General features: G+C 37.7%; 1 protein-coding gene across 1 annotated transcript in view; it reads left to right on the top strand.

The window, feature by feature from the left end:
- The window catches only part of epha6 (eph receptor A6), a 162,299-nt gene that overhangs the window by 84,819 nt on the left and 54,691 nt on the right, over positions 1–22,789 (top strand). Inside the window, exon 5 of the mRNA XM_051403099.1 lies at positions 2,572–2,907. Within this exon, the coding sequence (XP_051259059.1) occupies positions 2,572–2,907 (336 nt within the window). The remainder of the gene's footprint in view (positions 1–2,571; positions 2,908–22,789) is intronic.

Raw genomic sequence — 22,789 nt, 5'->3', positions numbered from 1 at the left:
TCATATAATGGTTTCATGTCTAAATTTAGACTCAGATGATGCAACACCATGCTTACGCTCATAGAAATCCATATAGGCTTTCCAGTGCACTGTGTCTTACTTTTGGATAGCTATTAGAGCAGTTAAACCCTTAATTCACTGGTCTAGATGCATTTTATGGTGTTTTCTTTTTCATATTTCTAAAATTCAATGTTCGCACAAAGATATTCAGACCAGAGTTATTATGGACCTGTTCATTGGTCTAATATCTTCATATTTCAGAGGTAAAAAAGGTTTTTTTTAAGTTTAAGAAGCTCTTAACTGTGCTGTTTTTGTGGTTGTCATATCTGAAACTGTTTGATCGCAACTTTGTTTTTTGTGTAAAGGTAGTTCAAAACACAGCCTTGTTTTTCAGTGCCTTATTTGTGGTTGAACTAAATCTTTCAGGCAAAAACACATTCCATGGTCACTTTTACTTCCCAATCAAGCACAATACACTGTGTAAAAATGCTTGTAGGGGTGTTACAACCCAGAAAACTTAAACACAATAGCACATCTATTCTAAACTGTGAGTTCTGTGTTACTCACATTATGCTTTTTTAATCAGAAGCTTGTAGGTCAGAGCATAAACTATCTGACTAATGTCTAAGTTTCAAAAAAGAAATGGAGATTAAATACTGAGGGCCTGAGAGGAAGACAAAGGTAGAGAGCCAGAAAGAGAGGATGTCACAGGAGGAGAGATAAAGGTGGAGAGAAAGTGTAAAGGCTGGGTGGAGGAGACAGTGAGGAGAGAAAAGGAGGAGGGTGCTGATACCAATCTCCCCCTAGAGGAGAATAGGAGCTGATTGATGGCAGTGGGGTTGCTCTGCAGGAGGGGAGGTGGGTGGATTCTCCTCGATGGAGAGAATAGAGGAGGTGAGATAATGGCCAAAAGAGGCAGAAGGAGATAAAGAAAGAGAGAATGGACATGCACTGACAGAAGTGGAGGAGGAGCTTTCCTGTCTACTGAGATTTTTAGCAAAGGTAGGGAGGAAGAAGGATGGAGGGATGGTGAAGGAGAGGGAAACAGCCCATTGTCTAGGCAGACAGTGAGCCTGGCAGGACGGGAGTGTTCAAATCCCTCAGGCCTTTTAACTCCACCCTGTTGACAGCTGGCTGCCTGCTATAGCACATTGCTTACCCTAACACACAAACACACACATCCAGAGAGCACAAAAATACCTTGACGAAGTGAAATGTGAGAGAGGTGAAATAACTTAGAATGTTTACTGCACTGGAGAAGAGTTTAAAAAGAGTTATGTTGTATAACAGTAATATATATACTTAACCACAATCATTTTATACTGCAATGTACCTGTGCAAAATACAGCTTTTATTTTGGGTAGATTGTTTAAATATAGATAATCAGACTACTGGTATGTTAATATTTGTGCTGAGCATTTAGTCTTAGCGGCGGTGTACCTCAGGGGTCAATTTTGGGTCCTGTGCTTTTATTGTATTGTCTCTCCGGCATAGTAATATTAGAGGCTTGGTTACTCTGTTTTTGATTGTTTTTGATTAAATGAAATGTCTCAAAATCCAGCTCAACCAAGATAATAGCAAAATGAATTAGTTTTTTCGTTTTGTTTGGGATTTTTTTTTGTCTTTGTCCTTAACCTTTTGCACATAGTGAAAAAGATTTGATTCTCTGCAGTTCAATGATGAGACATCAATATAATATTTATTAGACTCTATAGTGATCAGACTCCATCAATGTGAAGCATTTTCATTACACATGGACCCATAGGAAACCTTCAGTTCTGCACATCATGTATATAATGATAGCAATGGGGAGGTGTGATTGACTAGCATCTAGTGATCAACTGGCTCAAGTACTGCTGGTTCAAAGATCATTGGCTAGATATGATGATTGTGAATATAGGGACTTTGACAGCAGGGTAAGAGAAAGTGAAGTGAAATGTAGAAATGGCATAAATATACCCATAGATGAAAAAAAAAGGCAGGACGTGAAAGAAAAGATCATCATTGTTGTACTTTCTACAAAGCTTCATTTGGGTCAAGAACCAGCTTTTTAAATTAGACTATAGAAAGAGAAGACATTAAGCCTGCTGCTTTTCAGCTCTGTCTCCTATAAATTAATTTAATATACAATTAAGCAATTAACAACAGCAAGTACATTTTTTGTTTGAATTACGAATTGACGAACTGAATTATGTTTTATATTAACATAATGAGGAAATCTTGTTAATTAACGTACCTGGTAAGTGGCAAAAATGTTGATGCTGAACGTATTTCTTGTTTTGACTTGAATCATTAGATTTTTTTATGAACACTTTACTGAAATCCGATATTTCCCTAACCTTAACCACAGTGGTGTTGTTAAAGGAGTCTAAACTGTGGTGGGACAGTCCTACACTTTGTAGGTATTACGTTGTCACCACAATTATGTAATGAAAACATTGAGTACCCATTTTCAGATTTTATAGATAACCACTAAGTACATACATGGATAAGAGCCATACATCAGCTTAAATCTTCTTATAACTAATTTATCCATTAATTTTCTTTCTTATTTTTTTTCTCTACTGACAGGACCTCCATCTCCTCCCCGTAACTTGATGTTCAACCTGAACGACACCTCTTTGATGCTGGAGTGGTCACCACCCAGCGACACAGGGGGGCGCCGGGATCTCACCTACAATGTCCTGTGCAAACGCTGTGGCCCCGAGCCTGACCAGTGCCAGCTCTGTGAGGAGGATCTTCGTTTCCTCCCACGACCGTTAGGCCTGACCAACGCCACTGTCACTATCCTGGACTTCTCAGCACATGCCAACTACACCTTTGAGATTGAGTCCCTCAATGGTGTGTCAGACATGAGCTCCTTCCCTCGCCAGGTGGCCATCATCACCGTCAGCACTGATCAGGGAGGTGAGTTTGAATTATTTGAATTTTACTTGATGTTTACTTGTATGTTATGTCACTTTTACTGCAACACAGTTATCTTTAAAAGACTGATTCTTCGCATTACAGTATTTTCTATATGCATCACAGTGTATCAAAGATCATATTTTATAAATTACGTCTTAAGCCTTTTAATGAGAGACAAGTTAGGTCTAATTTCTCATAGTTTATAATCTTTTAACACCACTCTTATAACATCTTATCACAGGCACTGCTGGCATACATTTATGTATGGTGGTAAAAAGTGAAATCTGAGATCCTAGTCTAATTTATGAAACAATGCATTATGAATTAACTTTGGTTAGCTGTATTAGACTTACGTGCTCTGGTGACGTACCCATATCAATGTATGCCTGATCTGTAAATATATGAAAGAGAGATGTCCATCACATTGGATATGAAATGCTTTGATGGGATTTATACAGACAGTCCAGTTCAATCCATAATAATGTGATCCCTGATATGGCTTTATATGGTTAAGGAGTGAACACAAATACATTGCTTCCTCTCAATCATTCACTCCCATATGCTAACAGAAAATCTGAAATACTAAATAGATTAAAGTGAAAATTTATGGAAGTTAGGCCATGAGCCAGGGAACACCTTACTATTTTTGGCCGTCGGGAGCTTTTGACCACTGGTAGTGCTATGGAGCAATTTTTTTATAAGTGAGGCTCTGTGTTGTTTGCACACGTGCATGCAGGTTGTGGTAATGCACAGCAATGTGCCAGCAAAAGAAGACAGTTAGCAAATAAACATGGATGCAAATACATTCAACATGTTGGTTAGACCACAAGGATACACACAAAACACAGAATATAAACAGAAACTTTGTTTGTTTACAAGAAAACGCCATGGGGCACGTTTTAATTTTTTATAAACCTTCCCCTGCAAATTTCATCCACTCCTTACCAAGCTGTATGTGTAACAATATTTGAATGAGCCTGAAACAGGTTTTTCATTATTTTTAGGGGGAAAAAAATAAATTTCCTGTAATTGCTGCCACATTCATCTACTGCATGTATACAGTAACTCTAAATGGAAGAAACATTCATGACCATAGTAGTCCAATCAGCGTGTCTTTTACTGTCGACTTTGGATCCTTGTGGATGATTCTATATATTTGCTATTGTTGAAATAATCAATTTGATTGCAGGGCCTTGGCTATGAGTACTTTTTCAAATTTAAAGTTTGCATACTTTGTTAAGTGCACAGTCTTTACTGTCATCGTGTATAGCTATTGATGCAGGGTATGGTAGGGATGCCTATAGTTAACTCAGAATGACATTACAGTTAATGTTCCTCTTGTATTTTTATTTTTACATCCTTAACTGCTGCTGTAAATGATGGCAGGAGGCCAAGGAGAGGTTGTCTCTTCTATTTGCTCCAAATAAGGTTATTATGCTGAAAGGCCCATATATCCTCTGGGACATGGTTTGCTGTGTAGAATGCTTTTAATTTGTGATTTGCAAACACTGTGTTTTCTGTTTTCTACCTCCTCCCTCTCCCGTCCTCCCTTGACTATTTTCTTTCCCCTTTATTCTGTTGGTTGTTTGTCCTCCTCCTTCCATCTCTCCTGTTTCCTGTTTCCAAACATGTTTGTTTTTTTTATTTTCTTCTTTGTTCTCTCCTCCCTTCTTTCTCTCCTTCCCTCCATCCTTGTGTTGCTGTGGGAGTCTGGGAGAAATAAATTTTCTCATACAGCCAAAACACATTCAATGCATTATTCTATGTCACTGGAGACAGCTCTAGCCTTTACAGGTAACTCAATGTTACACGCAGCCTTTTTATTTCATTAGGATGCCCAGTTTAGCACATAGTCATGGCAGGTCCCAGAGCTGTACACAAGACCCATTTCATCACTAATACACCCAGCTGCAGCTATTTAAAATGTTCAAGGGAAGAGGCAGATTCCTGGCTATCAGCCCATAAGCAGCCTGATGATGTATTTTACCAGTATCACCTTGACAGAAACTAGAGTTGGGTCAGTGTCGTTCATGTGCCATTTGATCAAGATTATTGATTATATAGCTTGTTGTAATTGTACAGTGTGCAATCCAGCCCATGTGCTGGTTTGTATTTCCAAGTATCTGTGAAGAGTTCACAGTCCAGTTCTGCTTTTTGTGACAGGTGGCCAGAGGTGGTTTCAAATCCTTACCTTAAGTATAAGTATAAATACCATGGTTTTAAAATACTCTATTAAAAGTCCAGCATTCAAAATGTAAGTAAAAGTTCAAAAGTATTATTAGCAAAATATATTGATAAAATAAGTAAATATAAGGTTTTATATGTACCTTACAGAAAACCGCAGGGACCGGTTCATCCGGTACTCAGTGCCACTAAAAGATTCAGTACCAGTACACGTTACCAGGAAGAGGGCACAACAGCTGCCTGTCAAAACCATGACAACAACCTGTCACAACAGTTAGTTTTCTTATAAATTGCTTCTGAATTGTTTCATTGTGTTTGTGCCCAGCACATACCTTTGGGTTTTTAATCCGCGCTGGAGGGAATCTCTCTGCCTTTCAAAAACTGTTTACTTACTGTCTGATATCGATTGCAGTGGGGTTTCAGCGGGCAGTCGTTTCTTGGAAAAATCTCTCAAGTAAAATTACAAAATAAATTCATGTTTCATGATGTTCAGTTTTGTTCCAACAACAAAACTGTGGCATAATAATGTTGCATGTGTGCTTTATTATTTATTAAACAACACACTCAGTGCTGATCGGTGCGTTTGATTTATTGTTCCCGTACTTTAGATTTTTTCACGACCAAACCATGCACTCTATTTATGTCATTAGCACAGGGCAAGGGCGAATGATAAGTGATTCCACCAAAATTCCAAACATTTTGAGACATTTGTATCTGCAACTGTTGTTGATGAATTAAGTTATAATTTACTTCTAATTTAACTCTTTGGCACACTATTTAAATAAATCAATTTCAATATTATATTCTATTTCATCCAAAAGAGCCTTCTAAATGTTACACACTGGACATTAAATTATTATTATTTTTTTTTAATTAATTAAATTCTTTAATAATCTCCATTCGGTTCTTATTTTTCTCTCATGATGCAGCTCATACAAGTTTGAGTAGATCTCTGGGAAATCCCAGAAGTTCTCCACATTTGCAACCTTGTGCTTTTCAAATATTTTAAACACCATACGGTCTAACGTCCTATTTTCACACCTCAGCTGGGAACTAATTTCAAAGGATTTGTTACAGAGGTGGAGATTAACATGTATATAAGACTTGCTGTTTCTGTTGGATGATTCATGCATACAAATAGCTCACGCAGTACTTCTGTCATTAGTTGTAGGGATATTGATGCATTAATAAGTAGACTCTCTTCACAAACTGTGAAACCCAGTGTTACATTTGTGTAACCTGTGGATCGAAGCACCTTCAGAGTCTTCATTTCCTTCATTTCATTTTCTGCAATGAAATAGCAGAGCAGAACATTTATTTTGTATTTTTTTCCTATAATATGTTACAGTCCTGTAAACACTCACAATCAGCAGCTAACATGACTTTAGGCACATTGTTTTGATGAAGAATGCCTATTATCACATTGTCAGCAATGTAAAAACTGCAGGGGTTTTTGAAGGTCAGCAGATTCATTCAACTCAAAGATAAGCATGCAGACATTCTTAAGAAAAGGAAAACTTGCATGCTGCAGTGATCAGAAATTCTGCGACTGCAGTGATATGCATACATACAAATATTTTTGCACATATGCTTCCCTAGAAACATCCGCTTAAACCTCTCTGTGATGGGCTTGTTTAGAAAGGTGCACAGGAAATTCTAACACCATTAGCATAGCGTTGCCATCAGCAGAAACGAGACAGCCATGTGAATTTCTATGTGTTGTGAGGAATATCAATAGTCTCCTGTAATAATGTACGCTAGCCATAGATAAATTAGACTTAGTCATTAAAATGCAGATAGCCCTTTCGGTAAATGCTTTGTGCCAGTGAGGTTAGTATATGATTTGTTGTCTCTATGGTGGGCTGCTTTAGGACACACACACACACACACACACACACACACACACACACACACACACACACACACACACACACACACACACACACCAATACTGTACACATGCATGAGTGGCGTAGAAAAGCTAAGGCCTGTGATAATTTCCTGTCAGGCATAACCTTTTCAAAATTTTGTGATTCATACAGTAAAGCTCATCTGATGTATGCACAGGCATCAATCTTTTTAACACACACACATGCTCAGACTCAGTGTGTGGAGAATTATAAAGCATAAGGATTAACAGCAGGGGAGTGTCTTGGCCTGAAGTAAATCCCCTCATATTTGGAGAAAAAGAAAAAGTGTCGGGGGAAATTATGTGTGCATTTGTAGTTCTTGAAGTTGGCACCAGGAACGTGGTACTGCTGTGATCTGGCAGACTTACAGTGATCTTTAGGACAGTTCACATTCACCATAAGGGTCTTTTTTTACAACCTAGTAGAAACTCTGAAAGCTATCAAAATGAGGTGGAAAAGAGAGAACCCAACCTCCATTAAGCTGCCCCTCAGCACTCTGGGGGGTGGGGGGGGGCATTGATGTTTCACTTGCATATAGGTCTAAAAATATTTTTGGGTCAATATCAAATTGTTTCAATAGACTCAGTTGCTTCCTACATGAATAAATTAATATGTGGTCCCTTGCACCATCTGTGTACTACTAAATAAGCAGTAAACTCTCACACATCAGAGAAGAGGTATGATTTCCCAAATGCTGCCTTGCTCAAGGGGACCCTGGGTGCCTTCACAAAAGTAGGTGACTGGGTCAGGAAGAAGAGAAAAGAGCCAGAGGCAGCTGGAGGACAAGTGGCAGCTGGATGAGGATATGGAAGGTTAAGTGAACAGAGGAGAAGTGAGGGAGTAAGCCTGAGAAGTAAATAGAGAGGAGAGAGATAGAGAAAGAGAGAGGGGTGTTATCAGTGTGGAGAGCAGGAGAAGAGTTGGGACAGAGACAGATGAAGTGACAGAGAAAAAGAAGAGGGTGAAAGAACATAGAAAATGAGAAGCACAGTATAAGGAGATGATTGAGTATGGAGAGGACTGAAACAGCAAAGAAGGGGGTGACAGAATGAAAAAGGGTAAATTAGCTGACAAGAAATGTGGGCAGAGGATAAAGAGAGTGCGAGGGAAGAGATGCAGGCACACAGAGACATCTGTGCACTTGTGTATGTGTGCAGTGTAAAAATTAAAACTTAAAATTGTGTGCCTGAATGTGATACTTGAGGAAGCTAAAAACAATTTAAGTGACCATCCCAACTATTGTGAGTTATTTGCAGTTCAGTAAGATGACGGGCCACACAGATGGGTCAACACCTCTTTGACAATAAAACTGCTTGTTCGCTGATATGCATTACATTCATTGTGCTGGGGCCTCTGCCACAGATCATTTCAGTTAAGTTGTTTAAATATGTTTTTAGCTTATTATCAACAGCATGCACTGTATTAAACCTTCTTTTTTTCAAGTTACATAAAGAGGGATTGTTGTGTTCTGCTTCTAATACATGTGTCTAAGATGATTTGTATGGTCTTTTCAGTGATAAATAAACAGCAATTATTAATTATTACTGTGGCGATCCACATTAACCATACTCTTACTTTATAAGGCATTTCAGGCACAGATTTCTAATCTGTGGTTTAGCATTGATCATGGTTTGAATGTGGCTGCCAAAAGTACAGCAAATCTATATTGATTAGGCATATAAGTCCAACTACAAGCTCTTGTCAATAGTATCGAAACAGTTGCTTATTGATCTTAATTTCCCTCCTTGACTCACCAAGTTAAAGGACAAGTGTGTTGGTTTTAGCGGCGTCTAGCAGATCAGCCCAGATTGCAGAAATAGGCCTATAGTCTGTTTTTTGCATCTCACATGTTCTACTTTTATTGGGTGGGGTTGAAGGTTGTCAGCGGGGTCGACTGTCCTTTGTTGGAGTTTAGATAGACATTTAAAGATTTCTTTTTAACGTTTCAGACTAAAACAAAAAAAACTTACAATCTTTTCCTAGTTAGCTATATTTTTGTATTAATATTCTGTAAATTAAAACAAATAGGCATTAAGATTGAAATGGAGATGAGTAGAAGGTGTTGTGCAAATATGTGTCTGTGCATCTGTGTGTATGTCCATGTAGGCGTGTGGTTACATTTAGTTTATTTGAAAATTACTGTGTATGTGAGTATACGGCACATGGACAGGGGGATTTCTGAAGTAATTGCTGGATTTCACAATGCAATCTCGGAAATATGTGCTGATAGGGGGTTGGACAGGTGGATGACTGCAGAAAGAGGCAAAAGAGGAGGAGGAAGAGGATGAAGGAGGAAATGGCCTAGAAACAGGAGAGTTGCTTTAATCACAGGAAGCAGCTGGGTAATTGTGCATGTCACTGAAAGCAATCAGAGACAGATCGGGTTCTCAGTTTCGGCGATGCATCAGAACATTCTTGCAGCAACTTGAGAGACTCTAATCAGACAGTCTTTTGTAGATGAAAAGCCAGTGGGTAAAACTAACAATCTCAGATCTGCATGATGATATGGAATAATGTGGGAGGAGCTGGCAAGAGGAGTGCTGCTCATTGACTTGGCATTGACTGCAAGTGTCCAGATAATTTTCATTTGTTTTACTTGCCTAAAGGCATATGTAGAAATTGTGCATCAAAAGATGCCATTGACAACATTTAAAGTTGGTATTAGAGTGTGCTTGTCTGCACATAAACACACTAAACCATGCATAACTTCAGGATTAATGTGATTATTATAGCAAAACTGAATGAAAGCACACAATCAGCTCTGTGCATTCCAGGTGTATTGCTCTTAATGAGTATGTCCTTTTTCATGACATTGATTACCTTGCTTTTAACCATCAGTATCTTTATTGTCTTCATCTGTCGTCTACTTTCTCCAGTAAACACTGCAAACCACACGGATGTGCCAACACCGTGCATAATCTGAGACTTCATCAAAATCTAAATTGATTTGAGAATGTGCTTACCTGGCATGCAAACTTACCACACCATGCACACAGAGTTTGGAGTTAATGGTGTGCAGAAAAGGGTGTAGTAATGAAAGATTAATGGAAATGATGATTCGATGGTTAACCTGACGACGTCGGTGCAGAATGCTCAGGGATGGTATGCGGCCATATTGTGAATATTAGTACTGTTATTGCAACATCTTCCATTATAGATCACTATGGGTGGTCTAATACTCGTCGCTAATTTCAAGTTCTTTATAAATATTTAATTTTCAATGAAAACGTTTTCTTTTGAGCCAATCAGAGGCACTGATTTACTCCCCATACTGCCTGTAGTACACCATACTTTTAAGCTTTAGGCATACATAAATACAACAAAATAATAATTAGGAAGAAGGTTAAACAAATTAAAAAACAAAATGTAATAAAGGCATCCTCAACCCAGTGATACACTAATATGCCAGTCTTTGCAAGAATTTCTAAAATATTTTTAAAATGTGGCAGTCACTCAGCTAAGCTGATGTGGACATTTTTTTAAGTGTTGGAGCTTCTAGAGTAAAATTATGTTTCCACCTTTGTTCTGTGCTTGGACTGTGAGTCTTTTAAAAGCTTTTGGTTACCAGAGCTGAGGATCAGGAGTACATGAGTGAGACAAACCATGGAGGGCTTTAAATATAATATATTATTATACAATATGATATATAACTATAAGAACCCAGTGAGGAACTGGAGACAAGCTTTTATGAGCCTACGGCTTGTCTCTGATATTCTTTAATTTTGTGATGAATATTTCATTTGGTAATTTTGAAAAACCAACAGGGGCAAGCGATGGTGTTGACTGACATTCCTTTCGGCAGTTCTGTTTCTTTTTATTTTAAATCTCAGACTCCTTAAGTTTGACTAGAAATAGGAGTTATAACTTCAGTGGCTATATAGTAAATGTTATTACTTTGACATGTGCAATGATGAGATAAGATAGACTTCATTGAGCCCACACCAGGAAAATTTGCTTGTTATTGTGGTGGAAGTTTGATTGAATAAAGGAAAAACCAAACAAAGAGAAATTTGTCTTTGTATATTTATTCAAAGCTTCTGCGCAGAAGGATCGACATCAACAAGTAACAGTCAGTGTCTCCCGATGAGTCGATGAAGAATGCATTAATACCAGGGTTTTTATATGCATAAGAACAAAGAGTTGTGATGTTCCATAAAGAGATAGATGTCAGGGACAAATAAGGGAGGTATTCCCAAATGAGCCCCTACTCCCTTCTCAGACCAAAAGAGAAAGGAAAAAGTTTAGATGTTCAAGCCAGGCTATAAATGTGTCTGTCGTTGTATGCAGGTGGTTATCATGTAGTTTATCAGACATGTGTAGGTCGGGCTAGCTTTAAGCCTGTCATGTATTACATGAAGCAAATGTGGTTTGTCCTTGTATGCAGACAGCAAGTTAATTGGCAGTGCAGCGGAAACAGCCTTCTACAGAGTGGTGTAACACAAAGAATCACAGTTAACACGAGGATTATATACTGAATCATAATAATATGTATTTTTTTCCTCTACAGTTATAATAGCTACAGATAGAACACAATATATAAGAAAATACAAATAAATAAATAACATTGAAAAATCAAGATATAACAGAAGTAGAAAATAAGAGTTGTATGTACACAATGCTGACCTCTATATACAGATAGGATTGATGGAGCATTGCACATAGAGATACTTATTGAATACACACATTGTGTGTAGCATTATAATAAAAAAACATGTATTTGGATGAAAATTGCACAGACATTACAGTAGGAGGTAGTGGTACAGTGTAAAAATAAATATAATTTCACAGCATTGAGTGTAATTCTCTTTAACTCTTTGTTGAGAAAGTAATGTAAGTAAGTAAAATTATGTTGTAGTATCTGCCTGCACTACAGCACTGTTATCGCTGCCTTTTTTATGAGCTCTGGCACTACAAATGTGTCCACATAATAGCTTCTATTTTTCTGGTCACACAATAACTCTGTAAAAATGGTTAAGCTCTCAGTTATGCTTGTTTTCTTCTTCGGGCTTATTGCTCTTTTACTATAATGTCTGTAAAAAGCAAACGAGCTAGGCAACAGTCCATCAAAAAAAAACTGGAAACACTGAAACACTGAATCACTGAATCACTGAATCAACTCAAGGGATTCCAGTCCTGCCAAAGACTCTTGGTTTTAAAATAAATCAACATTGTCATTGTCCGTCAAACACCCATCAAACCTTGATAGCATCATATGCACAAAATTGTCCAAGTCAGATTCTGTATAGGAAAACCTCTGGCCCACCTTGATCTGTGATGGCCCTCTGCCATGCCCCAAGCCAGCACCAATGTAATTATGCAGCAGGGACTATAAATGAATAGTGTGTATTAAACTCCTGGCCTTCTCAGCCACCGTACCCCTCCCAGGCAGCCCTCTCCCGGCATCGCGCCACGCTCTAACTAACTATGACAAATTAGCCCCACACTTAATTACTAGCCTGGGAAAATCACAATGATGTTTATTAGGCGCGGCATCATAAAGCGGTGTGTCCATGCCCCGAGACCAAAGCGTCGTGCCGGAGAAACACTAATAATAACAACAGCCATACAAATTGGCTGAGTGGAATGACCGGGGGCCCCGAGGCACTGGCCGGGGTGGGTTGAGGGGGAAGGTGACTTTCTGTGGATGAATCAATACAGTTCTCCGCTGTGCTGCTGTGCTGAGTTCTGGCTACCATTGTGGATCTGCCTGAGATGGCTGGAATCCACTCTGTATGTGTGAGTGTGTGTCTGTGTGTGTGTGTGTTTGTGCTTGTGTGTGTGTGTCTGTGTGTGTATGTGTGTGGGTATGTGTGTGTGTGTGTTTGTCACTGGTAGATTTAGATGCGATCCTTACACCATTATGGGTTAATAGGAAAAAGGAGCGGCTGATGAAAAATGCTGAATATATCACATTAGAGGAGAAGTTTTTTACTCCCTTGACATACAGTTATATGGGCACGTGTATCTTGGGGGTCTTCTGTCTGATAAAGATTAAGTATGTGTGTGAGTGTGTGTGTGTGTGTTTGTGTGTCTGTGTGTCTGTGTGTGTGACTACAGCTGGGCTGGTGGCACTGGCCTTGTGCAGAGAGCGGTCGTAAATAGAGCCTCCATGCTTGCTGGCTTATTAACAGTTGATTTATCTGTCTCTCTGTAAGGAATGCGCGCCCTTGGCACCCAAGCCCAAAGATCGGCCCCAGGGGGCCCCAATTACCCAGTGCCATGTGTGTATGAGAAGGTGTGTCTATGCATCGTGATGTCGTGTGTGTGCACTTGTCTTAGGTTTCTTTATACATCAATGCAACTGTTCAGTACCAGGGTCATCTTCATCATCACTCTCTCTCACACATATAAACACACACTTCTTATGCCACCTGTGGATGGAGATACAGGGGGGAACAATAGGGTGGGATAAATTTATTCGACAGCTTTCTGCCTCTACAGTGATTTATCAGCGTGTTTATCCTGCTGATGTGCCTTTATCTTTTTTTTCTCTCTACTTTCTGTGTGTCTTCCTCAGCTGTCTTTCCCTCCCCTTACATTAACGCCATGTGTATGTTTGAATTGTGTGTGTTTATCATTATAAGCACTGACACTACATGCCATTATATTTGACTGTGTTAAGACTGCTGCATGGCATTGATTTATGAATGAAGTTTAAAGGCCTTATCCAATTTTATTCATAATGTTTGGCTTTTTTCACCCTTTTCAAGGACATGTTTCCTCTATAATCCTATCTGTAAAATGTCAAGTTGATCAAATGTGTTTTTTTTATTTCCACCTGCCTGGTCTGTTTGTCTTGTGAAAGGAGTTCAGCAATATTTCACATATTTTTCACTGAATGCTGACTATCCAATGCATCTTTTTTATCATCATCATTATTGTGTCAATACAGTTAGATTACAGTACAGTAAAATATCACAAAAATGCCACCGGTGTGGGGGCTATACATAGAAAATAATAAGGGTGACTGTTTTGACATGCCTTTAGGGGCAAACTAACAGCAGTGAATGATCACCTGACCCAATTATAGTGTCTTTCAGCTCTTATTGGTCTTTTACAATAATGTCTGTAAAAAGTAAACGAGCTAAGCAACAGTCCATCAAACGAAACTAGAAACACTGAATCACTGAATCAATTCAAGTGTTTTAAGGGATTCCAGTCCTGCCAAAGAATCTTGGTTTTAAAATAAATCAACGTTGTCATTGTCCGTCAAACACCCATCAAACCTTGATAGCAACATGTTAGTGCAGTAAAATATAACAAAAATGAGTTATGAATCCTAAAGCCTTACACCTACAAAATAGATAGATTTCTAAAATGAAACTTGAGGGAAAACATTTGCAGTACAACAGTTAAAATATTGCACTTTACATTTTTATACAGAATTATTAGATCATTATTATGTCAATTAATAACAATTATTATACAATTGTTCCTAATCATTACCTATAGTACAATTTAGACTTAAAGGTCCAGTGTGTAGGATTTAGTGGCATCTAGTGGTGTAGTTGCAGATTGCAGCTCTGTTGCTTCACCTTCCCCTTCCAGGAAAAACACAAACACCCCTATCTAATGCCAGAGTATGTCCCTTCTGGGCAGGTAAACATGGCAGCCACCACATAATGCGACCCGCTGTATGTCTAGATGTCAAAGGTTCATTCTAAACAATTCTTATTTTCAGGTTTTTATCCACCAATGAAAACATAGTTATGCATATTAAATTCCATTTTTGCCGATAGATCCTTCTAAATGTTACACACTGGATCTTAAAATACATTTTATTTTTGGTTATCATGACTCTTCACAGAGTTTGAAAGTTGATTATCCAAATCTACAAACTGTAAATTCTATTATTCCTTATTCCTTCCTTAATCTTCAACAGTGTTCACTCACAAACCACTTAGGGATTCAATTTCAGTTGTATTTGAACACTATGTTTAGTTTTTTATTTGGCAGTTCAGTTAAATGTTTGGACAATAAACAGTCAAATAAATCTACTGCAGGATTAATTTCACATCATGATCACATAAGGTCTTTTGGAATGGCACTTTTGTTATGTCCCCAAACATTACAGAATGTGCATACCCTAGGTCTGCAATACAGTGCCTATAATGATGAGTGAAGTGAGGTGCAAGATGAAAGACTCAAATTACTCCATGAAAGTGTTACCTGTGGGGAAATTACTGTATCAACACTTGCAACACCAAAAAAGTGTTATTTTCACCAAGTTAGTTCCTGTGAATCTCATCCAACAATTTGTGAGTATAGTTTTAAAACATGAAACAAATTTTGGTGATTAGAAAATGTGATGAAGATGTATTAAAAGTGTTATACATGTGGAAGTTGTAATAATGTGATCCCACTTCATGCAGATGATGTGTTTTTCGAGGACAGTCTGAGAGATTACTTCACTGTGCTGCTGTTGCTCCTCAGAGGCAACATCAACTAGCAGCTGCACACCTCCCACTCACTCCAGTGCTGGTTCACCTTCATTCTGACCTCCCCACTCTGTTTAATAATTCATTTAAATTCAAATAAAATATAATTAATTCAAATTCATTTAATTTCACTTCAGCTCAGCTATATGATCCCCCATAGTGAAATATATGCTACTGATTGCTGTTGACTGTACCAGTCACCACTCATCTAGTTTAGAGGTATGTAAGTCCAATATTCACTCTCATTAGAGCTATGTTTTTGGTCTCCACCAACTCCTGAGAGAAATATCTGGCTCTTTAAGTGCTCCACCATGTTCAACAGCTAGTTCAGGGATCTCAAACTGCCAGCCCTGGGGCAATTTTCAGCCCTCAGGCCTGCAACATGATGTCAAAAATATTACGATAACAATTTGAGTCTGAGACCCCTGAGCTAGTTGCTTCCTGTGTCTGCGTGGCATGCAATTTGTTATTGTAGAGCTTTTTCAATGAAAACAGCTGTATTCTAATCAAAGCAATGAAGTTGCAGGCTGTAAAACCAAAACAATGAGCTGAAAGATACTATCAATTGGTCAGGTGATCATTCACTGCTGTTAGTTTGTCCCTAAAGGCATGGCACAGGCTCTTCGGGTGAGTTTAAATAGTGGTGTCCACACATGATTTTAAGCTAATGTCTTATGGTAAACATTTTATATAGTACGATCAATTAAGTCAAGTATAAAAAAGTAAACATTTGGCCTTCACAGTTGAAAAGGTTCAGGTTACATCCTGCGAAATGCGAACACTGTGCCATCTACTGTTGTAAATTTGTATCAGCATTCGGTAGTAATAACAAAGGATTATTTATCATCAGTGCTGATTTTCTGTTACCACAAGCTTGAACATCTCCAGGAGGTTGTCGAACCGCATATGATATCTATTTTACCCTAAAGAGGGACGAATTTCGGAAATTTCGATTATAAATACACACTCATTTATTAGTAAAGATTTTACCTTGATAGTTTAATGTAAATAAAACCACTTTCCACTATCACAGTCAATCAAGTAGGGATATTCAGGTATCAACTTAAATCTAGGACCCTATAATTTCTACCCTCTCCTTTGCTGCTTAACTTTAGATAATAATAAAAAGAAATATGTTTAACCCAATAAACAGAAGGAAAACAAAGGTAATCTTTGTTTCCCTTGGTGCAATCTAGATATTTTTTTCCTACACTGTGACTGTAACAAAACGCTACAAGCTGAAAGATTCACCAGGTGTGGAAGTTTTAAGTGTTCAGTATAACTACCCTCTAACACTAGTGTTATGGTTTCTCTGTTGTCTTTTCCAGTCCTATCCAACCCCATCTGAGTGCCCTCAGCACCCATGGGTGACTGATCCCATCACACACCCACCAGCAATTCCCTATACTGGCCCACAATCCCCACAGGACTCATCTCTCCATCTTCACACTCATTCTTTTGTCTCTAACACTGGTGACGAATACCAACCAGATCAGAGCAGGCTTCAGCTTTATCTCTGGCAATAATGAAGTGCTTGTGGTTGTTGCTTTGTTCTCATATTCATTCTAACATGAAGAACACAGAGGATTTTTTCCCACTGTAGTCGACCTTGTGTATACAGTATGTGTTTCAGACTTGTCTTCTTTTTGAAGTGATGATTAAAAGACTAATCAATCAACAACAGACAGCTGTGTTTTTAAATGAAAGGGAGATGGACATGACTCATGGATAGTTATATTTCTTATTTGTGTGTGAGTAGTTAAGTGTTTGTATGTATTCGAGCTTTTAGGCATTTGAGCTTTTGCATAAAACAAATGCAATGCATAACACATAATGTGTTTGTGTTAGCATTATTAGCACTACAGTATAGTTGCTTACAACTAATATAAACTGAGGCATGCTGTAAAACATATTGGAAATTATAGTTTTTTGCTATAAAAAAAATAAATGTTTAACCCTAAATTAATTCTTTTATTATCATTTTCTTATTAAATGGATAGATTTTGCTCAGTTAACATAAAGATGGATCTGTTGACATGCAACTGATGCCATAGCTGTTATGGTTTGTTTTGGCTCTTGGCCACTCAAAACAGTCAAGTTAGGGGCTGGAAAACCAAAACTGAGCTAAAAGACACTAAAAAGCTGCTGAGGTGAAGTGCAGAGGTTATAGTTGTCTGTGGACTTATCACAAGCAAGCAACCCCAATTCACATGCAAGCTGTCACATGATCCATTGTTAATATAAAGATATTGATTATAGCTACTTTAACTTTTAAGCCAACACAGACGAGAAGTCCTTGGATTAAATCCTAACAGCTATTCTGTGAGTATATAGTTCGCATCGAGCCCCGTCATGTTTTCTTGTCTTTGATTTTGTAGGTGTGACGTTTGCAGCAGTCAAGGTTGGATCATCTGTGTAATGTTAACAGTCCTTCACAAACGTCCTTTGCTTTCCCAGTAGTGTAGTAGACAAATATTTATTCACCCTTAACTGCTACAAGGTTCCCCACACTTGAACTACCCAGAAATCACAGTGTGAATTCATTTCACCCCTGCTGGAGTGTCTTGGTGTATAAACGCAAATGTAACCCCAACGTCCCTGGTTGCGTTCCAGCTTAAGACACTTGTATGTATGTGTATATGTATTCATGCATACACATATCATTGTCATGACAAGTATCTAGTACATGCATATAGGATGCCTCTATGCATGTATATGTATATCATGCAGCTCAGTTGAACTCTGCTGGATAACTTTCATTGTTCATTGTTACATTTATTAGAAGTCATAGATGTACATGTGACAGCCAGCCCACACATACTATATTGCACCCACACACCCTGATTTTTTTATAAGGGAAGAATATAAAAGATATAGTGGATATATTCTATATTTATTGAATATTTAAAGCTGGAGGAGAAAAGATCAACTCCATGGAAATTTAAACACGGATTTGGTATGTCTCCTACTAATTCTGTTCCAAAGACATGTCAAAGACATGGCATGGTAATGACATGACAATACCTCTCAAACTTCTTATTACTGAGGATAGCAGATGGCGTAGCAACTGACTCATCTTTGATTTCCAAATGTGGTGATTTATATTTACTATGTTTAAATAAATGACAGTCAGATTTACTTAATCCATTGCAGATTAAATTATATATTTTGCTCAACTTTTCAAACCTATAATCATAAAACGATCTTACCAGTTGTCTTTGTGCATAAACTTTACATCTCATAACTGGAATTTATTATAATCAGTTTCATTTCTATGCAGACGTTCTGCATTGTGGGGTAAATGGATCAGTCTGTACAAAAACTACTGTAAAAACATAGTGTGCAACAATTTAGATTTACTTATTGATATTGCTGGACTCAGCAGTCATAGATCCACACAACCACTGTAACTTACACTGTAACTCACTGTCATTTCATGGCTGCAAGCTAACCAAAGGAGCTCTTGTGCTTTGGAGTAAAAATCTGTGTTTCTTTGAAGGTGTTCACCCCCAGTGTACCCCTGCCCTCTGTCTGGACCTTTTTTCCCTCTCTTTCTTTCGGTGTCTGTCTATCTACTGTATAACTACAGTATGTCTTTCTGCTCCTCAGCCAGTAATTACGACAGCAACCTTTGAAGTGGGACGCAAATAGATGAAAGAGAAAAGGAAGCAAGGAAGACAGTTTTCAGCAAAGGTGTAGATGGTGGAGCCAATTGAAGACAAAATTACACTATATCATCTTTGTGCTGTAGAATAAACAATAATTAATTTAGCATACAGATATTGCATTGTACATTAAATTTAGGTGTATTTCAAAAGATGATTTGATCATTGGTGGAAAATGTAACAGTTCTTTGTAAGCAGATTGCAAGTGAAACACTTTTACTTCTACATGACACTTCAATACAATTTTCTCACATGGTTGCTGTTAAATCAGCAGTGGAACTTCAAACTGCGCCCATATCACACACTTATCACCCAACAGGGTTCCACTTCATTTGAAGAGTATTTATAACATTTCAACAGCTTATTAGTTATGATTCAACAATTCAACTGTTTCACAAATATACTTAGGTGTTCATGAATTGTTACATTTAGATATATAAACTATCTGTAGGTGGATTATCCAAATAAAGTGTTACCCCAGACATAATGTTGATATTGGACAATCTGCAACATGATTGCCAACGTTTGCAAAATTATTTTCTTCCACAACATGTGGGCATGGCAGCTCCAGTATGTATACACCACTGCACATGATACACAAACTTTATTTCCAAAGCTGTTAGTATAATTTCAATCTCTTTATAGTCACTCTGTGCTGTGGAGCTCCTCTCATCTTTATTGAGCAGATGAGAAGGTCTCTGTGGTAAATATGTGTTTGGTTTTACACACTTTATAAAGCAGACCAACTTTCAAGCTCACCTATCACTTTGAGTGCTTTGGGGAACAGGTGGGTGCCTGTGTGTGTGTTCCAGTAAGTTCTTTCAGTGTGTGTATAATGCTGTTTGTTCTTTTCTGGCACTCTTGACTTTTAATAGAGTGAAGTCTTCAAGGAGATCAAGGACACACATACACAATGGGCTCACACTGTATGCATCACCCTTCAAGACGCATTATTAATCTCCACATTGAAACTGGTCTGTTCATGAACCCTTCGATTTAAGACTGCACCAAGCTCCTTTGGTTTAGTTGTGTTTTTTATTTTTAATAAAGATCCATGATTTTAGAGACAAAAAAGTAAAAAAAAACAAATAACAAATAAACTCTTTCCATTTAAAACTCATAATCTATGTCTTACACAAATACGTTTATATTACAGAAATGAATTCTGGTCTCTTTACCTTTACTTTTGGCTGCATTGCTGCAACGTTTAGACATACATACTGTATACATACCAATTTCTATATGCATTGTTTCCATAATATACTGGACAATATGGACATATGCTGTAAATCATAGGATAGAAGCAGTTGACTAAGTTGGGCAGCAGGAAACTGATTAAGTATCCCTGCCAAATTGATAATTTCACTTGTTTTGTACATTAGATTGTTTTATTGCTGGTGTACACTTGGCAGCTTCAGCTCTTGGCATCATTGTATCACTAGAAAATAGTTGATTTAAATTAATTCTGGTGTTGCCACTACAAAAAACTAAATATCAGTAAAAATAGGTTACATGTAACCTCTTTAATAAATAAATTAACCTGAAACCCAAATATAAGTGTCCTAGTAACTCGTCAACCTTTCACAAAAGCTTATGGAGGTAAACTCACAGTTTTGTCCTCGCCAGTTGAATAATGCTGTATTTGTAAAAAATTAGCATGATTGAGTGCACTTGTCAGTAGAGACCGCTCTATGTATTAGGAGAGCGGAGTGCTGTGTTTGCAATTGTGCAAATAGCACTGTACACACAAACACACACATGCATAAACAAACGCACAACAGAACGAGGGCTGTGTGAAAAACCCTGCACCTGTAATGGAGCGATAATGCTGAGTAAGACAGACTCACACACTTTTTTACACACACACACACACACACACACACACACACACACACACACACACACACACACACTCACACACATACATAATGACTATAGCTCCATCAAACTGGCGTGGGCTGTAGAGTAGTGACCTAAATGGGTTGGGATTGCAGCATCATTGGTGATTACCATTGAAGGCCTTGTGATATATAGCACCTATAAACAGTCTATAGGGGTGCAAATTCACACTGGAACACATAGCTATGTAAAGCTCCAGGAGACAAATACTGTATATCCATCATTAAGAGACATCCCTGCACACTGGGTACAGAAAATAACATCATCAACTTTTAAAGTAAAAGAAATTTAACCTATAAGTAGAAGATAGAAGTATAGCACCATTGCAAGTAACCCTTATTCCCGTCATATTATATCTCTCATGGTTAGTTTACAAATGAGCTGCAGTTAGCATATGTTGTCATGACAGTTCAGACTGTTTTCACTAATAACATCATTTTGCACTTCTTTGTAGAGCTCAGTTAATTGCTTTATTTTGCTTTTTAAAACTCACATATTAAATAGATGATAATTGCCACAACTCAGTCACAGCCCAGTACAGTACAGTAGAGTAAACTCTGAGAAATGGTGCTAATTGGTATTTAACGTAATAACATCCACATTTGTAAGCTGAGGATGGTAGGCAATTATATTTGTCAGCATGTTTTTATACTTATGGGGATCACATAATAAATCACATGACAATAAAAAGTCAAGAAGTCTATACGCTGGTGGGTGAAAACTAAGCATTGGTCAACTTAGTTAGTTTTTGTTTACTCAAGCAGTAGCTTTCTAAAAAAACTTTAAGAACTGAGAAAAGCTCTTAATAGTAATGCAATCTCCTCGAGGTAATATATTTTAAAACGCTGACTTTGTCATTGTCCTAATGTGTCATTCAGATTCAGGTCAGAATCCAAGATGCAATCTCAATTTGGGTTTTGGTTTTCAGCAACAATAAATTAGGATTTTCGTTTTATTCAGCAAATGTAGGATTTGTTCAATGCACTTACTTAGTAAACAAATTACAAATCTGTTAACACATGATCAAAGATTTGCACCCAATACCTTCTGGGCTGTATAAATAAATAAATAAATTCTGACAACAATACTTCCAATATAAGAGCATCTAACCTTCAGAGTAAAAGTTTTAATAACCAGTCCATTACAGGCTGAGCAGTAACATCTAAGGTAGCATTGTAAAATTGTCCAGTCAGCAGTCAATGTAATAGAGGCCTTTGCTGAAGGAAGAAAATGAAGGAGAAGGGATGAAGAAAAAAGAACAGATTAACAGGAAGTATCAGGGCCAAAAGACAGCTTTTGTTATGTTAGATCTGTACTCCAGTATGTTGGATTTGAAATTAAACTCTTGACTATGAGGTTAAAGCACTGATTTTCTGTTCACATCATATGAACAGTGTGGGAGTTGTATCAATTTAACATAGTCCTAATGGTTTGGAGGACAGAAATTAGTTGGATAGCAACCTTTCCTTATAATTTACTTTTTGTATGGCTTTTACCTTTTGACTTTTTTACCACTAAGTGGGGTCTTCAGTAAGTGAAACAACTGCTCTATTGGATTGAGGTCATTTGATTGATTGGTCAGTCAAGAACATCCCACTGTTGGTTGCTTTTGTTGTATATGCAGGATCATTTTCTTAGAAAAAGACTATATCATCGTCATTATTTCGTTCAAACACAACATGCTGGAGTGCAGAACCAAAAGGTATCAAACATATCTCTGTCATAACACTTTACCTTCAACACAAAATAAATCCTACAAATAGATTCACTTTCCTTGGCAGGTGGT

Source organism: Dicentrarchus labrax, unplaced genomic scaffold (genome assembly GCF_905237075.1).
Source record: "Dicentrarchus labrax unplaced genomic scaffold, dlabrax2021, whole genome shotgun sequence".
Classification (NCBI taxonomy): domain Eukaryota; kingdom Metazoa; phylum Chordata; class Actinopteri; family Moronidae; genus Dicentrarchus; species Dicentrarchus labrax.
The sequence above is the reverse complement of the archived record's forward strand: the minus strand, read 5'-3'. Positions and strand labels throughout refer to the sequence as shown.